Source organism: Anomalospiza imberbis, chromosome 16 (genome assembly GCF_031753505.1).
Source record: "Anomalospiza imberbis isolate Cuckoo-Finch-1a 21T00152 chromosome 16, ASM3175350v1, whole genome shotgun sequence".
In the NCBI taxonomy this organism is placed as follows: Eukaryota; Metazoa; Chordata; class Aves; order Passeriformes; family Viduidae; genus Anomalospiza; species Anomalospiza imberbis.
The window spans coordinates 9,638,166-9,658,759 of NC_089696.1; the positions used below are offsets into that span (position 1 = coordinate 9,638,166).

At 40.7% G+C, this 20,594-nt stretch overlaps 1 protein-coding gene across 5 annotated transcripts in view; it reads left to right on the top strand.

Annotated features, from left to right (window-relative positions):
* Positions 1-15,629, top strand: part of OTOA (otoancorin) — a 37,625-nt gene extending 21,996 nt beyond the window's left edge. For all 5 annotated transcript variants that reach the window (XM_068206965.1, XM_068206963.1, XM_068206964.1 and 2 more), the window contains 8 exons: positions 2,493-2,680; positions 6,313-6,468; positions 7,881-8,023; positions 8,410-8,546; positions 9,498-9,595; positions 11,462-11,654; positions 12,766-12,855; positions 13,427-15,629. In XM_068206965.1, coding sequence (XP_068063066.1) covers positions 2,493-2,680; positions 6,313-6,468; positions 7,881-8,023; positions 8,410-8,546; positions 9,498-9,595; positions 11,462-11,654; positions 12,766-12,833 — 983 coding nt within the window. In that variant the 3' untranslated portion in view covers positions 12,834-12,855; positions 13,427-15,629. The remainder of the gene's footprint in view (positions 1-2,492; positions 2,681-6,312; positions 6,469-7,880; positions 8,024-8,409; positions 8,547-9,497; positions 9,596-11,461; positions 11,655-12,765; positions 12,856-13,426) is intronic.
* The last annotated feature ends 4,965 nt before the right edge of the window (positions 15,630-20,594 follow it).

Below are 20,594 nucleotides of genomic sequence, written 5' to 3' on the forward strand. Positions count from 1 at the left end.
TTGAAAATCTCCCCCTTGGTTTTCTGCCTAGCAGAATAGAGGTTCAAGCTCTCAGCAAGCCCTGAGCCACCCTGGAAATCCATCTGCTTGTATAGCAGGAACTCTGAATGATGACTGTGTGTCTTTGGGAATGAATTTGCCTCTTACAGCGCTGTATTCATAGGCAGAGAGAGGTGGAGGGAGTTCTGAGAGTTGTGTTTTTTCATAGCCTGAAACAAAACATGAACTCAGTTATTAGAGGAGTCATTACATGATCATCAGGCTCTAAAAAAAGCAGGACTCAGCTGGTGAAATAGCAAGGGGTTAGTTCACCTGTATGCATGAAATTCACTCCTCCTTAAACAAGTAAATCAGCCGAGCATAAGCCATATTTCTTTAGACATGGGCCATAGGACTGGAGGTTCAGCAACAGGTATTTCAGTATGCCTGTGTCCCTAAGTGTTTTGGTTTTTTAAGCCTCCGGATCTACATGAATCCCAAAGACTTCTCTAATCCAGTGCAGTTGCAGAGCTCTCTCATCTGCATTGCAAGAGCAATGCTAGTGAAGCTGAGGGTCTTTGTCAAAGGATATCTTGGTTCCAAGGCCATGGAGGCTCCTCAGTCTCCACTTGGGGTGCACGAGCTCAACTGGGGGGAATCTTGGAGATGAGAAGTTGAAGGATTGTTTGTTCAAGGAAATGCTTCTGCAGCCCAAACATGGTATTGAACTTCTGTTATCAAACATAATCTCATCAGCTCCATACAACTCACACAGTGGTTTCAGTAAGGAATGAAGTTTAATTACTGATTTGTAAATCACTAAAAAATTGGGTATTATGAAAATTACTCCTGAATAACATTGATGCTTTTAATTCCACCAATGCTATTTTGCATTTCTCACAGACCAGTTGTGAGCTAATTTTAATAACAGTAGCAATTACCAGTTACAGAGTTCTTGCATCTATGTCTATATCAAGATTAAAAGCAAAGGTTTTAAGGAGGTTTTAAGGTGCTTAAGGCAAGATGGAACATGAAAAGCAAAACTAGGGAACTGTGTGTCTGAGATGCTACCAGAGGGCAGTGGCAGTGCTGGAGAAATAATTCAGGTTTCTCACCACAAGCACTGAGATGTTATAATGTGTATATATATATGTTTTTCATCAAACTAAATCTATAGCAAAAGGAACAGCAAAGTGGCACCAGGTCAAAAATCTAATTAGTATTTCCCTCTTTAATTGCATCAGTGTATCTTGTGTGTTAAAAATTGTAAAATCAATGAGTTTCTTTCAAGAACACCTAGTGTTAGGTTTTCATGACTTGGGGAAGGGAGCTGCGCCGTGTCTGGATGACATTATTTACATGAGAAAAGCTGACCTTCTGCAGCAGGGGAAAGGGAAACAATGCAGCTGCACAAGAGGGAGGTGAAGGGAGAGCAAAAGATCAGCTGGTACAGTGGAAGCAGCATTTTCATTTGCTCAACAGATTCAATCTTTTCAGTGTTCTACCCACTACTGCAGCTTCCTTTGATGCAAATAAATCCCTCCTCTGCCTCCTCTAAAAGTACAAATCTACTTTGTACATCCTTGCTTTAATTTATTTATCTGGGGGAGATTAGCTGAGGCACAACATCTGTGAAATTCATGCTTTTTACTGGTGATGACCATATCCAAAGACATGTAGGGATTATTTGGTTTAGATAATTATTTAATAAGGTTTTCCTAAATTAGTGACAGGAGAGGGAGCAGTAAACAACCACATTAGGATTCTTATTTCTGCTTTACATCAACATTAGAGGTAGATTATGTCAACAAAGACTAGGATTTGTTAAAACACACTATGGAAACTGTCTGGTTTGATAATGCATAGGCCTGGAACCTGACTGTAAATAAGATTTTTAAAGGCAGTTTGTCTGTCCAGACAGTGCTGTGGTAAGTGTACAGCCCTCTCTAGATCCTGACATTTTAACAACAGGCTTGACATAGCAAAAAAGCACCATGCTTCTCTGTCACATCAGCTTCTGTCTTCACCTTGTTTAAATGTCAGGCAAGTCTTACAAGACATATATCTCTATCAGGCATTTCAGAATGCAAGGACCTCTCATGCCTGTTTCGTTCATGTTGAGTTGGATCCACTGTTTGAATGTGATGTTTATTCAGCTGAAGCTCTTTTGGTGAATTTCCACCAGGGTCATCCCAAACATTTGCATTTCACTTCTGTTGAATCAAGGCTCCCAGCAAATGGTGGCTTAAACTCAGAACAAGCCCTTGCCTGGGTTTTGATGCCTTTAGAGAATTAGACTTGAAAGAAACTTGCAAGATACTGATAGTTTTATATCCAGAACATTAATAATATAAATATTCTTTTAAATTCTTCAGTTACAAAATAATTAATTTAACAATATCACATCAGCAGCAGTAAATTTTCATAGTCTGTTGCTCTCTTAAATATCAATATTGCTTTGATTTATTTTGTTATCTCTTCGATGAAAACTCTTGCTATTTGACCTTTTTCAGATTGCCTGAGAACCAGAACTCCTTCTTCAAATGAAATCATTAAATTAGGAGAAGCAAATGTCTTTTGGTCAGTTCAGGAACTGAAATGCATGGATCCAGGGACTTTTGACAAAAATGTGGAACTTCTTGGGGGTGTCTCAGGTTTTAACAGCTCCCAGCTGACTGCCTTGAAGGAAAAAGCCAAGCAGGTAACTGTCCTGTCTGTGAAGGAAAATTAAATCTGTAATTTGATTTGGTGTTATTGAACTATGCAGTTCTAAAATAACTGTGCTATGTCAATGTCACTACAGCCACAAGAATATGGTTTATTGGAAAAATAATGTGAGGTGGTGATAGAAGACTATTGCCTTTGCTTTAGAGTCACCAGGCAAGTAGTTCTGAGCTATTGGCAGCTGGAAAAGTGAAGAGGTTTTACTTTTGAATTATTTTTCTGCTTGCTTCTCACTTTCCTTTCATAAATGAAAAATCAGCAAGCAGTACTAGGGGCTGTTGATTGCCCTGCTGAGAATTAAGCTTGGCATGTTAAACTGTCTACGTGGATGCTAAATATAGCTTACAGCGGGGTAAACCCAAACTGACTGAAAGGCAGTTATTGGCTGAATAAAGCTCCTTTTCCCACTTTCTCACAGGCAGGGACAGACCCATCAGTGGGAAATTATAGGGAGGAAAAATCTCACCTACATTTTGTCTTTACCAGGAGCACAGTTGGACAGAGGACTGTGCTGGGGACAGGTCAGCACTCTGCCTGGATCTGTGCCATCAGCAGAGCTCTCAGCAGCCCTGCCTGAGACAGAGTGGGCTGGCAGAGAAGTCAGACTTTGCTCCATCCCTGTTGCTGCCATTGCACTTCTCCCTGGGGTGGCCTCTTGCTGCTTTGTGGTTGCCTGCACTGCCAGGGAATGGGCAAATTCCCAACCATACTTTTAGTTCAGCAAGAAAAAGCCTTAGGGTGCAGTAAGACAAATTGTTCTCGTTGCAGAAAACTGAGGTGAAGAGGCTACTGCCCCAACCTGGCTTCAGCTTCCTGTCAGCAGCATCTGCAGGAGGTTATCTGTTCTCTGCTTCCATCTCTGCATGGCTACTCTGTAATCCCCCTCTGTCAAAATGATCCAACATGTAAAAGTCCTTTTTAGGTTCCATCAGATCGTTCTGACAGAATGAGGTTGGGAAGCATCTACAAGTTGCAGTTGGCTGCAAGTAGTACAGAGTGCAAGAGGCTTGGAGACCTGAGGGCTGTGACCTCTGGAGGAAAACAGGAGCAGGGGGCAACGTGGGCCTGGGCAGCATCTCCTTAAACCAGCAGCTGCAGCCAGCAGTAGAGCTGACCGTGGATTTGGGGTAAATAAGGCCAGCTGTGCAGTTTTTAGCAGTGAAGCTCAGCTTTTAAAACAGTGGAACTGCAGGTTCTTGAAGAGAAGTGGCACTGCACAGATTTCTGAAAGCAGATGGTGACTCTGCAGTTGTGTCTCTGCTGCCTTGTTGCAGGAGGACAACTGCAGCAAATATAGTCTTCCCAAGTCAGCTTCCCTCTGTCAGCATGGACACAGGTGGGTAGGAAAAAGGGAAAAAATGTAATCCTGGAAGAAAATAAAAACAGTGCTCCCCTGACATAGTGAAAATTACTACTCTTTACAGCAGTGCAACATATTGGTGTACTTGTAGGGAAATTGCTAACAAGGTTGATACACTCACTGGCTATATTCAAAGACTCACAGATCTGTAGTGCATTGAATGGCACTGTCTGTGAGTGTTTGTACAGATTTCTGCTAGACAAAGACAGACTTCCTGTGTATTAATTTCAGAATGCAATGTGGTGTTACACTGAGCATGAAGCATGAGAAATGAGACAGGGCAGGCAAAGCTCTTTGAAATTATGTGCATAGATGCTGTTATGCTATTAACATCTTTGATTAAAGGTTTCATTAAGCCTGAACTACTCATTGTTCCAAATTAATTCAAAAAGTCTAGTTATCAGACTGTATCTTAATGAAAGTAAGAGGCTTAGCTCACTTGTAAGTGAAAGGTCTCCCTGCTCTGCAGCAGTGACAGCTGTATGGATCTGTAGTTCTAGGTGAATGAGGACAAAGGAGTGTTCCAGTTTCATGTGTTGTGTTATTTATATCTTTCTGCCTGAGATTTCACCCAGCCCTGTCAGTTAATACTATTTATGAAGTACTTCAAATTCTGTAGTTTATGGCCTAGATCAGGAAACAGACACTTTGCATTTTTGCCTGTATATGTTTCACATATCTCTTAAGCTAGAGAATGAAAAGCTTTAAAATTGGGGTAATGCTTTTTACTCTCTATTTGCTTTGGAAAAGATTGAAGCTTCCCAGACTTAGACCCTTTATGACATTGTAAAACCAACATAAAAGATCTGGTAGAAGCTCAGTTGGGAGGTACAAGTCCAGCAATGCATCTCTTAAACAAATCCTTAACCTGAGGGTCACAGCTGGGAAAAGCAGCCTGGCAGCTGAGGCTGCTCTGTGCTGGATGTGCACAGCAGAGAGCCTGCAGCTCTGTGTAAGGAGTACTCAATTTCAGAGATCCAGATTCCTGAGCTCTACTTTTGTATTTTCTGGAGATTGTACAGCTCCACGTCTATCTGATGGTGCAAACACTATTTAGTAGGCAACTGCAGAGATGCTCTTCAGCAAGTCCCCACTAGCTTTGTCCTTTCTAACTTTTTGAACAAAACTTAAATTGTTGCTATCCCAAAAACTGAGTAAATATTTTTGACTCAGATGGTAGCCCAGCCCTGGGCTTTTAGTTTTAATTTTCTAGGGAGAGTTAGCAGCATGATGTTATACTGGAAACCTGTCATGTATTCATTGACACAGAGCAGAGTTGCTGAAGTACTTGAGAGCTTTAAAGTGAGCTTTTTTTTTTTTTTTTTAATGTGTGCCGGTCTTGTTCCAGTCACTTCCTCCAGCCAAAACCCCGTGTCTTTTTTTCTGAAAGGCAATTGGCCACATCTGGGGAGATACTGACCACTGTCTACAGTCTTCTACATTGTCAAGGAAATGTAATTGACAGTTCTGGCCTCTGAAAATTCAGCTCTTGATGGACTTTTATTATTCTTTACTCAGGCAGAACTTTTCCTGATACCAAAATTTCCTTCGGGCTGCTTAGCAACAACTTTTCAATCACGGTCACTTTATCACAAACAAAGTTAAAAGCGGGGAAAGTTGTCAGTTTAAGTACATTGGTACTGGTTTAGAAGAGACCCTGCTTATTTCTTTGGGTTTTTTACAAAGCTTTACAAATTTAACTGTGTCTGTACAAATGCTTTTAAAATATTTTTTATTTTAACGTTGTACGAACACAATCTAGAAATCAGAACTTTAGGAACTGGTTCTTTGTCTGTATTACTTGATTCTCTACTTTGTCTTTCCTTGTCAGTGACTGAGTCAGGGTGACTGGTCACAAAAACAACTTAAAGTCAATCCCCTGGAGCGATTGCAGCTGGGTAGAAGTCTGGGTAGTGCAGGTGCTGCTTTCTTGGCAGTACAAAAGTGTGGATCTAGGCACAGATTCCCATTTTTATTGTTCTTAGTGGTTTTGCTCCTACGGCCACACTTCCAGCAGTTCCTATTCTGACTCATCAACAAGTCCAAGCTGTAAAAATTGCAGCATTTTTAGATGAACTAATCATTATTGATGTAGAACCTCAAAAACCTTTACAATAGCTAAGCTCTGCCTTTTGTGTGCAAAGGGGAATATTCAGGTTTTAGGACTTTTGAACCAAGAGGTTTGAGAATGGTGAATATAGAGGAAGAGTCATAATAATCTAACAGATATTAATGACTCTCATCTAAAGGTCTGGGGCTTGCTGCCAGACTGGAGAAGTTACCAAATCATCTCCCTGGGCCGCATTGCTCTGGCACTCACTGAACAGGAAATCACAGAGCTGGACCTGCACTCCATCGACACCATTTCTGTTCTTAGTCAGCAAACAGGGTGGACTTTTACCCAGGTGAGTGAGTGAGTTACTGAATGTACTCCTGCTGAAGGGCTCTGGATTCATGCCCTTTGGGACTCGAGTCCTGGAATTGCCTAGAAAACAGATCCAGAGACCCACACTACTCCCTGCTGCTTTTCTGCAGCTGTGACCCCAGTGAAAATGGCCAGATAGGTCAGCACTGGTGTCTGTCTGGCTGGGGCTTCCCTGGGGAGGAGGCCAAGACAGCACCAATCACTGTTAATTGGGGTGGGGATGAGTGTGTTCTTTAGCACTTGTCCACTAAGCAGTGGAAAGAGGTCAGCAGCTCCTCTCACATTCCTGTCCCTGGAATAGACACTATTGCTAGGAGAACTAGCCCTTCCTAACTAAGGACAATCACAGAATAGGTAGTGTGCCCCAAGCCCAGCATCCATTGCCCTAGAAGCCCTTTATTAGCAGATACACTCCTCTCATGTTTCTTTGTTGAATAACTTCTGGTTATGTCAATGGGACTTCCATAATAAAAGTTAAAAACTTTTATTTATATATGCAATTGGCAGCATATTTCTGACTTGGTGGCCCATACCGTCAGGGCTCTCTGGCTTCACAGATGCTGGCATGGTGGCAGTTTTGGCAGGATACCACAAATCTGTTTAGTGGATTCATGTTCTGAAGGGCACCATAAGAAGGAAGCACTTGGGAGGATTTTATGCAGAACCAGTTTGCTTTTGAGGTTTCCTGCTGTCAGTAAGAGTAGTTAGTTAAAAGAGATTCATCCTGCTGAATTTCAGTTGTCTAAAACTTAGGCAGCTAGGTAAGCTAGTTATTTGAAGCTCAGCATTGTGGATAGATTTGGAAATCTTAGAAGATGATTGTTTCTTTCACTGGCTTTGGAGGATGCCTTGGTGACATGCTTGAGATGGGCTCAGTTTTTAAAGAGTTAGTTTAAAATGAGCACCATCCTAAATTGGCTTGCAAAGGCACTTTGGTACCAATATCCCATTCAAATCTGAAAATTAATCCTTGACACAGGTCACCACTCATATATGGCACTTAAGTAAGGCAAGTCATCCTGAGTATTAAAAATAGTAAAATTACATATTGACCCCCTTAGGTTTTTTATGTTTTCCTGTAGCAATTTGACTGATTCTGTGAGGCAGTCCAGCACCATTTCTTCTGGTGAAGGCTTTCCTTGTGACCTGGCAGAAGAAGTACAGAGGGTTTTCACACCATTTGCATTTAGCAAGTGGTTGGGTAACAGTGCCCTGTTTTAGTGTCACGTGTAGGTGGTGACAGTGCTCCTCCTGAAGGCCATGGTCATACACTGGGGAGGCTCAGGATAGATATTTATGCTCCATAGCTTCTGGTGAGATTTTAAGCTTCTGGTAACAAACCCTTCAATTATATTTACCCTGTTCATGCATACTATCTTTCCTCTATTGTAGGGAAGAGCTATTTTGCAAGGATTTCTAGATGACTCTGGCCAGACCATCAGCACATTAAAAAGTTTTGATTTAGTTGGATTAGGAGCTATTCTATGTGCTTTGAACTCCACAGAAATCACATCCATAAGGACTGTTGAATTCAGGTACTGCATTTTATATCTAATGAAATATTTATTAGAAACTCTATAGATAAAATTTATTGTGCCATTTTTGTTCCATCAAGATTTTCAGAGCCTAAAGGACACCTTTTTACATTTTAAATGCTTTTAGAAAAGCAGAATGCATGCAGCAGTTGTTTAAAAGATGTTCTTGTATAGTTTTCCTCTGCCATATCCCACCATTTAAATATTGCATCAAGAAATACAGGTTTTTGCTTAAAACCTGAAATGTTTGTATGCAATTTGTGCATAAATATTTTAAATTGAAAATGGGTTTTACAGTCTTCTTACAGCAGGCTAAGCAGATTCCAGGCCTAATTAGTACTCCATGTAAATGCAGCTTCTAATGATGACCTTGTTGCCTTTTGCAGTGCTGCAATTGCAAGAATTGGCCTGTTGTTTTGTAGCACCCCTGTTCTGAGGCAGTTTAAGAAGATGACAGAATCTGTGTTTGGTGCTGCTACCAGCTGGAATGGCTCTGTTTTACAGGAAATTGGTACTATAGCAGGTAACAAAGCTACAACTCCAGATGGTGATGGTTGTGAAGCATTGCTATTAAGAGATGGGTTCACCTAGCTGGGGATTTTTCTAGACTGGCAAAAGGCATTTCTTCCAGAGGGGAGTCACCTGCAGGGACAGACATCCAGCAATTTCAGAAGCACTAAGGAAAAGTCGTGATACTCTCTGTAAGGTTCTGTAAATCTGGTCAAACTGACCTTGGGAAGCACAGCCTGAAGTTACTTGGGTCCTATAAGTTGGAAAGGGTAAATCAAGGAAGGCAAAACCAATCAGGATTCCAGATCCAGTCACTCTTTATGAACCAGGCTGTACTGGGAGGAGCTGTGCTCTGGCTGCCCAGGTATCCTGCCTGGAAAGAATGGGCTGCCCAGGCAAGAGCGCAAGAGGCAGGATTGGCCTGGAGTGATACTTCTCCAGAGTGGTGCTCTTGCAGCCTCAGAGATCTCCTGAGCCAGAGGTCACTCCCAGTTTTGTTCCTGGATTTGTTTCCCAGTTATTGTTTAACTGCACATTAGGCTCTCAGAATTTTTAGCATCCCCAATGCTTGTGGCAATGATTACCCACCATAACCACCTAAGTGGTGAAGTCACTCCCATTGCATGGTTATGCTCTCTAACCATGGATCAGAAGAGACTGTGAATGAGCATTCCCTAATAACATTGCTTATGATTTTATAGGCTTTTATAATTCTCTTTTCCAAGATAATGTAATTCAAGTAGAGTACATTCCATGTCAATGGCTAAGGTCAGAGGATTTGTAATGCTGAAATATAATGAAAGAAACAAAACATAGAAAGAACCAGCATTTCTCTATATAACACCCTGGAATAAACCATATATTATATATTTTTTATAAGGCCTTAAAGTTTATATTACCTTAAAAATAAATTTAATAAAAAGAACATGAATTGAGTTTTGTTTCTATTATGTGGTTTTTTTAGGTGGTTTGAATGAGGATGAATTAAAAGCTTTTGATAAAAGCTTGATGCCCTATTTCCAGCCATCAGCAGTAAGACTTATTCCTCCTGAAATTTTCCAAGTAAGAGCTTGATTACTGAAGAAGTTACTAAATTTCTGTTGTTTTTACACTAGTATAAATAAACTGCAGCACTGATTTATAGGTTTTCGGTTTGGGCAAAAATTTTTCTGTGATCTGTTAAATGAGAGACTATCAAAGATCTGGAACATTAACTTTCAGCTGTATCATCTGTATTTGTGATGCCCATGAAATATGCTAGACAAGCTTTATTCATCCTTCAGAATGCATCCCAAAGAAATAGCAAGTATCACAAAACAGGGAATGGACATTGTATCTTCTAACATTTTATTCAGATCTGAATTTTTGTTTCTGTTTATTAACATTTGCAAGGATGCTGTAATAGCTACAGATTTCTCTGCTGACTGTGAAAGAGCTGTTTTATTAACCTAAAATCTGGCACCATTCTCCCGAGTTAGCTCTGAAAAACAGATTGTGCAGGCAGATACAGATCAGAAAGGAATTACATCTAATTACAGCAGTACTGAATGTGGACCAGAAATTGGAACAGGGATCCTGAGATCATTGCCCCTGACTTTCTTTGACTTAGTGACAAGATTAAAACTCTGCCTGGGCTGGTCTCTTTCAGATGCTCAGGCAAGCAATGTACTTACGGACAGTTGAGCTAAACAGAGAGTTAACTGTGTCAGTGCCCATAAAAAAGAAAAACTCCTTGAGCACTAACTGTGCACAGTACCACTGACAGTTCAGATAAGCCTAAAATGTCATTACAGAAACTATTTCTTAGCAAAACAGCTCTATATCATCCTGTAGAATTTCTAACAAACAACATTTTTGTTAGTAAGAGTAGGAATGATACTACAAAAAGTGATTAACAAAAAGCAGGGTACCTCTTTGGAAGAGTGTTCTATATTTGAAAGATTCAAAGAAGATTTTGGTTTTACACAGGTCTTTTATGGCCTCATTTTGCAGCTGTATAAATTATTCAGATTTTGATTTATGAAAAATTACATTGTATTATGGACTTCAAGTGAGTTAAGAAGATATTCAGTTCAAAATGTGTGACCTTGTGGGCATTTCCATGAGTTTGCTGAGTTTAAACCATTTGGTAGACAAGGAAAAATGGGCAAGGGTTTGCTCCATCATCTGACCTATTTGCAAGGGGGATTTGTCTTTCCAAAGTAGAACCTGGATGCAGAATTGTTGCAAGAAAAAAGGCTTGTTGTGTAGGAGGGTTAAAATGCTTGTGACTGCAGAATGTTAACTAGAAATAAAGCAAATAATGCTTAGATAAAGCTCAATAATGCAGGCTTTACAAACTGCTTAATTGCTATATGATACAAGATAATTACTGTGAGACTATAATTGCCATGTTTAATTTTTAAATTTAATATGAACAAACTGGGAAGATTTTCAATCTAAAAGAGAAAATTAAATAATAAGATTAAATCATGGGGTCTTTTTATCTCATTGCTCTACTGCTAACCATAATCAAAGGTCAAATGTAAGTTCAAGTGAGGTTGCTTGGGAGCAGATATAAGAAGAAATAAATGAAAACACAAGAGGTTGCACAACACCATCAGTCTTTGAACAAATCAGAAAATAAATGGCTGGAAAATTAAACTCCAGCAATATATTGTAGAAGTGCACAATACAGTGCTGGCATAGAAAGCTGCTCAAGCTGTCAGCTTCCAGCATCAAAGAGAAAGGTGACGGATACATGAGTGGTCAGAGAAGTAAATGAATACAGAGGATTCTTTTAAGCTCTGTTGAGCTCTTTTATAGCAACACAGTGTTGAAGGCTAATGTCCTTCATTCCAAATGCAAGGCAGTGCTGACTTCTGATTCCTTACCTGCCTTCTATAATTGACAGCCTAAACCAATTTTTCTGTCTTTTGTTCCTCTCAGGCATTGTCCCCAGAGCAAATAGCAAACCTGGGCCCTGAGAACGCCGCCATGGTTACAGGATCACAGCGGGAGCATCTGGATGCATCCCAGCTCCAGAGCCTGGGGCTGGCACTGGATGGAGCCAGGACCAGCCGCCCAGGGACACAGAGCACTGCAGGAGCTCCCCAGCAGGGGCAAACCCCGGCTCCCAGTGGTGAGTGGAGTCCTCCCTGCTCCTGCCTAGGGGAGGGGCACACACCGGTGGGGTGTGAGGTCTCACAGCAAGCACCAGGGTCAGGCCTCTATTCTGAGGGTGAATTTACTACTCAGCTTCTACAGTCGTGCCTCAAATCACATGCCTGACCAAGACAAACAGCCAGGAGGATGCTGGATTTACCCACAGCAAGAGGTAATGGAGGAAGACTGTCAGATGGCATTAGCAGCTGTCTAGTAGCATTACACTGTGCTAAGCACTAGCTTGTGTAAAAGGTAGTCTGAAATAGTCAGCTTTTCCCTCTCCTTCTTTCCCATATTCTTTGCCTGAATTTAAGGCAGGGGTCTCCATCTCTGGACCTTCAGGTCAGAACCTTTATGAGCAGCAGAATGTTGTTTGCAGAGCTGCAAGTGGGAAAGGAGGTAGTACTGGGGTGGATTAGCATCTTTATCCAGACTGAAGGGGCATTGAATAGTTTTTCCTGCCATTCCCATCCTATTTGGAATTAAAGCCTATTAGTACCTATACTTCAGTGGTTTAATCTTTTACTTCTTCATATTTCAGTTTATACTGGGCAATGTCAATGGATGTGTTACAGTGAGAGAGTTTGCACGTAGTCAAACATGCATGTTGAGAACTTATCCCTGTCAGACAGCAAAAATTGTTGCTTCCAGGGACACCAGCAAGACATAAGCTGTTGGAAGAGGAGAGAGAGGGAAGCTGAAGTGCTGAAACAGGAGTAAGGGGAACTAAATTGCTATGATGCCCTTGCTGGAATTAGAGCAGGCCTTCCCAGAAGCACCTGGGAAGTGCTCTGAGCCCAGCTCCCTCTCACCTATGACCTGTTCCTTCTGGAGGTCTGCCAAAGGGAGGAGTTTTCCGGGTGGAGATCACCTGAGTTGTTGAGTTTCTTGTCCATTGTTCCTGGCTCCCTGTGAAATGCTTCTCTTTGGAGCTGTGTGTGTTAAACTGGAAGTGACATCTCTTGAGAGCTGAATGTAACTAGGATTCAGCTGCTGGAATTTGCTGCACCTCTTTGGGGTGGTGTAGATAAGACTCCTAGGCCTGAGCTGTAGCGTGACACTAAGAAATAAAGCCCTCTGCTTTCCAGGTGCTCCTTGTTTGAGCGGCTTTGGCATCTGGCTGTGTGCTGTGTTTACACTGCACCTGCCTTTCTGAACCCTCAAGGGCTGAGCTTGAGGTAAGTTATATTTTCAGTTAGAGGTAACTTTATAACAGAAGCACAGATCACCTGTAAAAGGGAAGAAGGACTGTGGTATCCTCTGCCTGCTTTGAATACAAAGATAACAATTCTTGAATAATTTTTCTGTATTACAAATGTGTCTTGTACCTTGGTTAGACTATCTCTGAATCTAATCAAGGGGAAAACACTTTATCTTATCATTATTGTAAAGCCAAACATAACAAAGGTATGTTTAAAACTCCATGTAACACCAATCAATTACTGCATTGTTATTTGGAACATATTCTTGGTTTTACTCTGTGTTTTACCCGTTCCAGGCTATTTATAAGATTTTATTCCACAAACAATTCTATTTAGTAGAGTGCAATTATGTGAGTCAGTTTAATTGCCATTAACTTTCATTGGATTTTAACATTTTGACAGGCTAATATTTAAGAAGAGCACCGGTGAGCTTGAAGTTTAGATGCCAGTTAGGCAAACTAAATGCTTAAGTATTCTACTTAGTCTTTAAGATTGCAAACCAAGGCATGTCAAAAGACTTAATATTTTTCTTTGCTTTGATTTTCAGTGTCCTGGAGCTTACAACAGAGATGCTAGAGATAAAAGAGTGTCAGCTCAGCTTGAACATTAGAATCAAGAGGCTCTGAGAATTCTGAGTGCGGAGTGGTTAAATTCTCACAAGCAAGACCCTCATCTGCCATCATTATGAGAACTATCTCCTTTCCATAGCTTTACCATTAGCAAGTAACACAGTATCCCTGCAAATACTTCGAGTTTAAAAACTGGAAATGGCTTATCTGTCTCATGAGAAAATCACTGAAATATAGGATGGTGTGGTGGGTAGGAATTTGAATTATAGGGGGACAGGTAGCAGAAGACTGTTATTTGGAGGCTGATGTCTGATACCCAGTTTTTTTACATGGGCTAATTTGGTCACACTGTTGTGTCCTTTTGTTGGGTTTTCTTTTACTTCAAGTGCACATTCCCTGGGGAGGGGCTATCCTTCTGTGTGGTGTAGTAGAAACTGCACTAAAAGTTACTGCTGTTACAATAAAATAGCTTCATCTCAGAGCTGCTGGTTTAAATCCTGCTCAGACAAGATGTGATAACAGGCTCTTAGAATTTTAGCACCTCTACAAAACGTAGTTTCCCCATGGCTGTTTGTATTCAATACAGAACTGTTGACACTGAGGGCACTGGCAATACTATGAGTATTTCATGTGACAAAATGCACCATGGAAACCTGCTTATGTTCATCAAGAGACAGTCCTTTCACTCCAGGTGGGGTTGAAGTGTACACCTGGGAATACTAAGGGGAAGCTGTTCACTGGGCCTATGCACTACTAGGACTGTCAATCCAGTATTTTCCAAAAGACCTAGAAAAAGAAATTTCTCATCATTATAAACCATAGATATTTTCCTGTGTTTTATCAGCAAATGATTTAAGTTTCTAATATTAGCTTCTCATGCCTCAATATTTCTCATTAATTAGCTTCTCAATATTTTAAACAATGGGATGAAAAAGATATATTAAAAATCCTCTTCATGTGAACATACATTTTGATGTTGTTCAACATGATTTTAGACCATGAACACATGGCACAGTTTTCCATTTTGCCATTGCAAAAGTCTTATTTTTTCTAGACTAAAAAAGGCAATGCATGGACTGAAAAGTTTAGCTTTTTCATTCAGGGCTGTACTGTAGCAAATGCCCTTCAAACTGTAATTTGTATTTCTTTTATGGCAAGCATTACATCTGGCTTCTCAGCCCTGAAAGTAGAACTGAAATTTTTCTCAGGTGGGGAAGCAATAGGAGTGGGAGTGAGGGAGAGCTGGAGGGAAGAGGCCAGCTGCTGCTGGGGCAAGGTGAATGTCAGCTCTTGCTGCAGTTGGGAGTAACAGTTCCCACCACAGTCCTATATATTCTGGAATTCCTGCAGCAGCAGGGGCTAACTTGATTCTCAGGGCTTAGTTATTGGCAAAGTAGGCAGTGAGAACCATTTCTCACCCCCTCCTTTCCCTCTTCCCCCTTCAGCAATCTGCTGCTTTGGGAACTGCCTTTGCCTATAACTAACCCTGGCAAGTGTGACATGATGTTACAGATAATACTACATGCTTTAGTTCTGCATTTTATAAGCAAAGAATTATGATTGCTGCAAACTGCCTGGCACTTTTTTCTCTAATCCTCACTGTAAGATTCTAGCTTCTCCAGCTGTGTTTCCTTTTCTGCATGTAAACAAGAGATTGAGACATATATTTAAATAGAAAAAAGTTTATTTTATTAATCCCAGCAAATACATGCAAATGTCCACTAAAACCAAGTGGATCAAATGCATTATAAAGATTTATCTGTGTTTTCACATTAGAAAGTTCTGCCTCACTCAGATGTGAAAGTACTGAAAGGTTTTTTTGATTTCTAGAAATTGCCTGACTTAAATTCTGTGTGCACTTCTGAAGATGCAGGAGAGTGTTTTCATGTCAAGAAGACAGTCAGCATTTCCAGTTCAGCTGCTTAGGTCAGATCCGTGACTTAACTCTACCAAGCCCTTCAAAAATCTATATGAGTTGCAAGTGATCTTCTTCTGTCAATATACCTGGGAGTGATTCCATTTGCAATTATGTGAGTCAGAGTTTAACTTTTAATTGGAGCAGGAGTGAGTTCTTTGTTTTGTGCCATCTGTGCTGTAATTTCTTTCAAGCACAAGTGCTTTTAAATAGCTGAACTGCTTGATTATTTATATATTTTATTAAATTAATAAATACATTAAGAACTTTGGCATTGCATTTACATTTGGTCAAGGGCTTATCTATTTCTTATAAGAGTAGTGTAGGGGGGTAAACAGGGAGCACTGACTTAATGTTGTACTGATTTCACTGCGAGATTGCAAATCCTGTTTGGTTCATGAGATGGTGTGAGCATTTTGGATGGCAAGTATTGTAGAAAAGCAATTTTACTCCTGCCAATGTCCCTCTTGTAAAGGTCACTGATGGAAAAGCTCATTCTACAAAATCTGGGATTCGTTAGGCACTTCCATCAAAACTGTTGAAACTGAATTTCTGTGGGAAGAATAGATGGAAAGGGGAGAAATGCATTACATACCAAGTATGCTTGGTATGTAATCTGTGTGTGTGACCTGCCATCCATTCACAGTCCTGCACACTGCCAGAGGAAACTGAAACGTGCACACTTTACTTCCATGGAACAAACCACAGAACCCCTCAGTGCAGGCATCTGTCCCCTCTGCAGATGTGTATTGCATACAACATGCACATGATCACTTTGACTGGAATGCATTCATGGGAAAAATGTCTCACAGTCCCTCTCTTTTTGCATGATCAGGATTTTGGGGAAGAATATACTACAGAGAAATGTGGTATAGATTTGATTCTTAAAGAAATGTTGCACTTTGTAGATGTGGGTAACATTTGTTTAAACCAAGCTTAATTTCTCCTACATTCTTTTTAGTTCTTTTAGATCTTTGAGAAAGAAAAAAAAAACTGGATTTGTGCATAAATCTGCTCTTGAATATAGACCATGATAATAATTGTATCTGCTTGCTGTGAGAACTGCAGCTCTCCTCTCCACTTGTGACCCTTCTGATGGTTGCTGGGCAGTGCCTCCATCCTGTGGGATGCACATCCAACCATCCAGCTGCTGATAGTCACAGCTCTGGTGTAGGCCTGGCTCCTCTGAGTGCCTTGAGCCCTGTGACAGGTGACCCTGTCCAGCAGTATGTGAGAGGAGGAATTTCATTGTGATTGAATGTAGGAGCCTTCAGGAGTTATCTTTTGTTGCTTTATTATTTCAGTGTCAGATACCTTTATGTTCAGAATTGTATTTAGAAAAGGGCTACTGATTCTGGATCAGCAGGAGAGAAAATATCCCTGTGACCTGGTACTGAGGTAGATGGCACATCTGTAGTATCTCTAAATCCCTGCAAGGAAGAAGACAGCTACCCATCCACAGTGTCTGAAAAGTGTCCCTGTCAAAGCTGGCATTATGGCTGTTGTCAGCTTTTGTACAGTGCATGGAATGTTTGACTTCCAGTGGTCTCAATCTGTCACATCAGAGCTAACCAGCTCCTCAGTGTGAGGCTCTAAATATATTGTTAAAAAAAAAAAAGGCATCCTTCCTTAATTTTAAGAAGCCCTTTATGCCTCTGTATAATCTGCTCAAATATTCCAGAGGCAATTACGTACTGCATTGTGGCAGATTTAGCTTATCACTTCACTGCTGTGCCTAGGGATCATCACCCCCTCTTTTACTTTCCAGTAACACAAATTGCAGCCCCATCACCCATCTTGTTAGGCTGGGACCTTGTCAGAGCCCCCCTGGCTGCCCCCGTGGAGCAGATGTGAGACATTGCTCAAGGTGTGCCAGCCAAATGCACCTGGGGCTAAGGGAGAGGCCTGACTCACTCGAGTAAAGGAGCAAGGAATCAGCAGTCACCTGGAATGTGTCACTTGAGCAGGTAACTGGCCGTAGTGCACCGTTGGTATTTTGGCTCACGCTGTGTTGTGGTTATAGATACCACACACTGTTTCCCAGTGGGACACTGCCAATTTCCCCATGGCAGTCGAGGAACAGATGTCAAACTGCAGTACCCCTGTCATACTCTGTTCTTAGAAGTAAAAATCAAATTTCAAATAATCTTTTCCTCTTTTTTTTTCTCTATAAAGGTTGATATTCCAGACTGGTATACAACTTTAAGCAATGGGGTCTCTTTATTTCAGTGAAAATGTTTACATGTTTTTGATAAGTTTGTGGGGTTTTTGGTATGTGTGTTTTGGGTTGTTTTTTGGTTTTTACGCAAGATCTGTAGGCATGGAATGAGGAGAGCTAAGAACCTTACAGTCCTGATTAGTAAAATATTCTTATCTGTGCCATATGATGTGGGACAGCCTTGGGGACTGTTTACTCCAGTGCTGTTGGAAAGGAGGGATCTGACTTCCTTTTCCAGTAAGGCAGGAGGGAAACTGGATAGAAAAGACAGGTCTACAAAGAATAAACAAAAACTCCACTGTAAGTTAAATTTCTTTTACTGGTACCCCAGAACATTTGGAATTGGTCCTCAGAAAGAGTATTTTTTACATTTGTTATACAGCATGCTGTTGGAAAGTGCAGATAAGTAACAAACCTGTCATAAAGCAAAACAGACCTGTGTGCTATCCAGGTATCCATAATTTCCTATTTTAGTTAAGACTGTGATCCATTATCAGACCATCTTTCATATCTTTCTACCTCATCCTTAGAGAAATTATGAGACTGCCTCAAAGACCCCACTGGACCTTGCCTGGCATCAGGACATGTAGGAGTTTTGCACCATAGGATATTTTTATCAAAGTTCACATCTGGTTCTTTATTTGTACCCAAAAATAGCCACAAAACGTACTACATTTTTTCTGCAATGAGTAGAAAGCAACCAATGTCCATCTGTCTCTTCCTGCCCCTTTCTGTTCAGCATCAGTCTGCTTTTCCAATCCGGATTAATGAGAGGATTTTCTTGCCCTGATGATGCAGGAGCACAGGCATGTTCAGAGCTCATAGTCCAAGTGACTGAACACTGAAGTATTAACTGGAGGAATTGTGATTGATGGATTTCTTGCTTTGCTGGCAACAGTATAACATTTATTTTCTAATGTTTTGGCTGGTATAATTAGCCTTACAAATACTTAACATCTCACTTAATACCTGTAAACTTCTCTTTGAGGGACAAAGAGAAAAGAAGCCAAAAGTAAATTCCTGTATGAGAAATATGAAAGCAGTGGAAAATGTTAATCTGTCACAGATACAAGAGGGGAATATTTTCTGGTACTGCTCTCCTTGTTAATTTTTAAGCATTGTATATGGAAGTGAACTGTATTGATTTATCAAAGAATAGCCATTGCTATAGTTAAAATCACACTGGTTTGATGCACAAGCTGAAACTGCCCTAGGTCATGTTTAATTGGGGCTTGACATGTTTCAGCATTTAATCAGATGTCAGAAAACAACTTAGATCACAAACAAGTTCTGAATATGAACTGCATGAACTGAGCAGCAGGTTGAGAGAATGGATGTCAGCTCTCTGCCTTTAATGTATCTATTAAATAGATTCCAGATATGCAGCTGTCAGTGTTTTTATTAGCTGTTTTTATTTCAGTATTCACCCTTTCAGAATTGTTGAGATCTGACATATTAAATGTTCACATTTGGGTCAAGCTTGTGTTAAACAGGCTGGTCCAGCCAGTGCTCTAAGACATGTCTGTGTTTTCAGACCTCACACGTGTGCAGTGATGGAAGTGCCTCAGCACTGCAGCTGCTGATGTTGTAGTTATGAATTTGCACTTTCTCCCCTCCTGTTGTAGTTGGTACCACATATTTGGGGAGTTCTGCCCAACGCTGTTGTCTTCAGTACAAATTCTCCCAGTGCTATATTTGGGTTTTTAACATGTATCCTCAAGTGGACAACTCACTGGTGGTTACATCAAACATTATTTGATGCCAAAAATTATTCAGTATCTGTTTAAAATAATTATTCTGTTAGAGTTCAGATCTATAAAACTTTTCAAATGCAACATACAACCTCTTCTCTTAGGAAGTGGTAAGAGATACTATGGAGCTTGTCAAGGAGTTGTACTGCTGTACTTGTAAACACAGTGCTGTAAGAGGAAAAGGCTTTGATTCCTAATCTCTGAAAATAAGTAAATTTGTTTTTATCACACAGTGAGTACTTACTAAAAAAGATAAACTCAATAGCAGGTATTAAACAGTTCTCCCTTCTCAGGATTATGTAAACTCTTTAAAGATTTCAGTGTTTGTGCTACATTTTAAACAGAAAAATTAAAAGATTGTAGTTAGGATCCTTTTCTTAAATTTCAAACAGTCCATAACCTTCTGCTGTGGGAACTTTTCAGTGTATAATTCTGTAACAGTAAAGTCCTTACACTATTTTCTCTAAGGGGCTGTGAAACAATGTAAAGCAAGAGATTTTAAAGAAATGAGCTACCCAGCAAAGCACCACTGTTTACCTGGAATAAACTTACCCATTTTCTACAACCAATGGAAATCCTATTCCTATTTTTCTTTGCTCTTGTTTGGATTGTTTGGGGCTTCTTTACAGAGAACATTGGAGAGTTATTAAGAGGAGATGCCTCTTTTGAACTGCCCACTGAATTTACTAGTTATGTCCTGTTTTAGGGATTAAGGAGTCTGAAGAAGCAGTGTGCTAACTCTTAAGGCATGATTATTGAAGAAATAATTGCTTTTTTTTCTTTCTCTTGGAAGTTTACAGAGAAGCACTGAATTGTTAGTGTTGGAAGGGACATCTGGAGATCACCCAGTCCAATCCTCCTGCCAAGGCAGGGTCACCTGGAGCAGTGACACAGGAACGTGTCCAGGTGGGTTTGGAATGTCTCCAGGGAGGGAGAATATCTGACTGCCTAGTTCTGTCCCAGTGTTCTGTGGCCCTCAATGTTAAAAAAACTCTTCCTTGTGTTGAAGTGAAACTTCTCGTGTTTTAGTTTATGGCCACTGCTCCTTGTCCTGTCACTGGGCACCACGGAAAAGAGTCTGGCACCATCCTGGCACAGGTTGCCCAGAGAAGCTGTGGCTGCTCCATCCCTGGAAGTGTTCCAGGCCAGGCTGGATGGGGTCCCGAGTACCCTGGTCCAGTGAGGGGCATCCCTGCCCATGGCAGCGGGCAGAACGAGATGATCCCTACGTACCGTTCTGTGATTCCGTGATTCTGTGACCC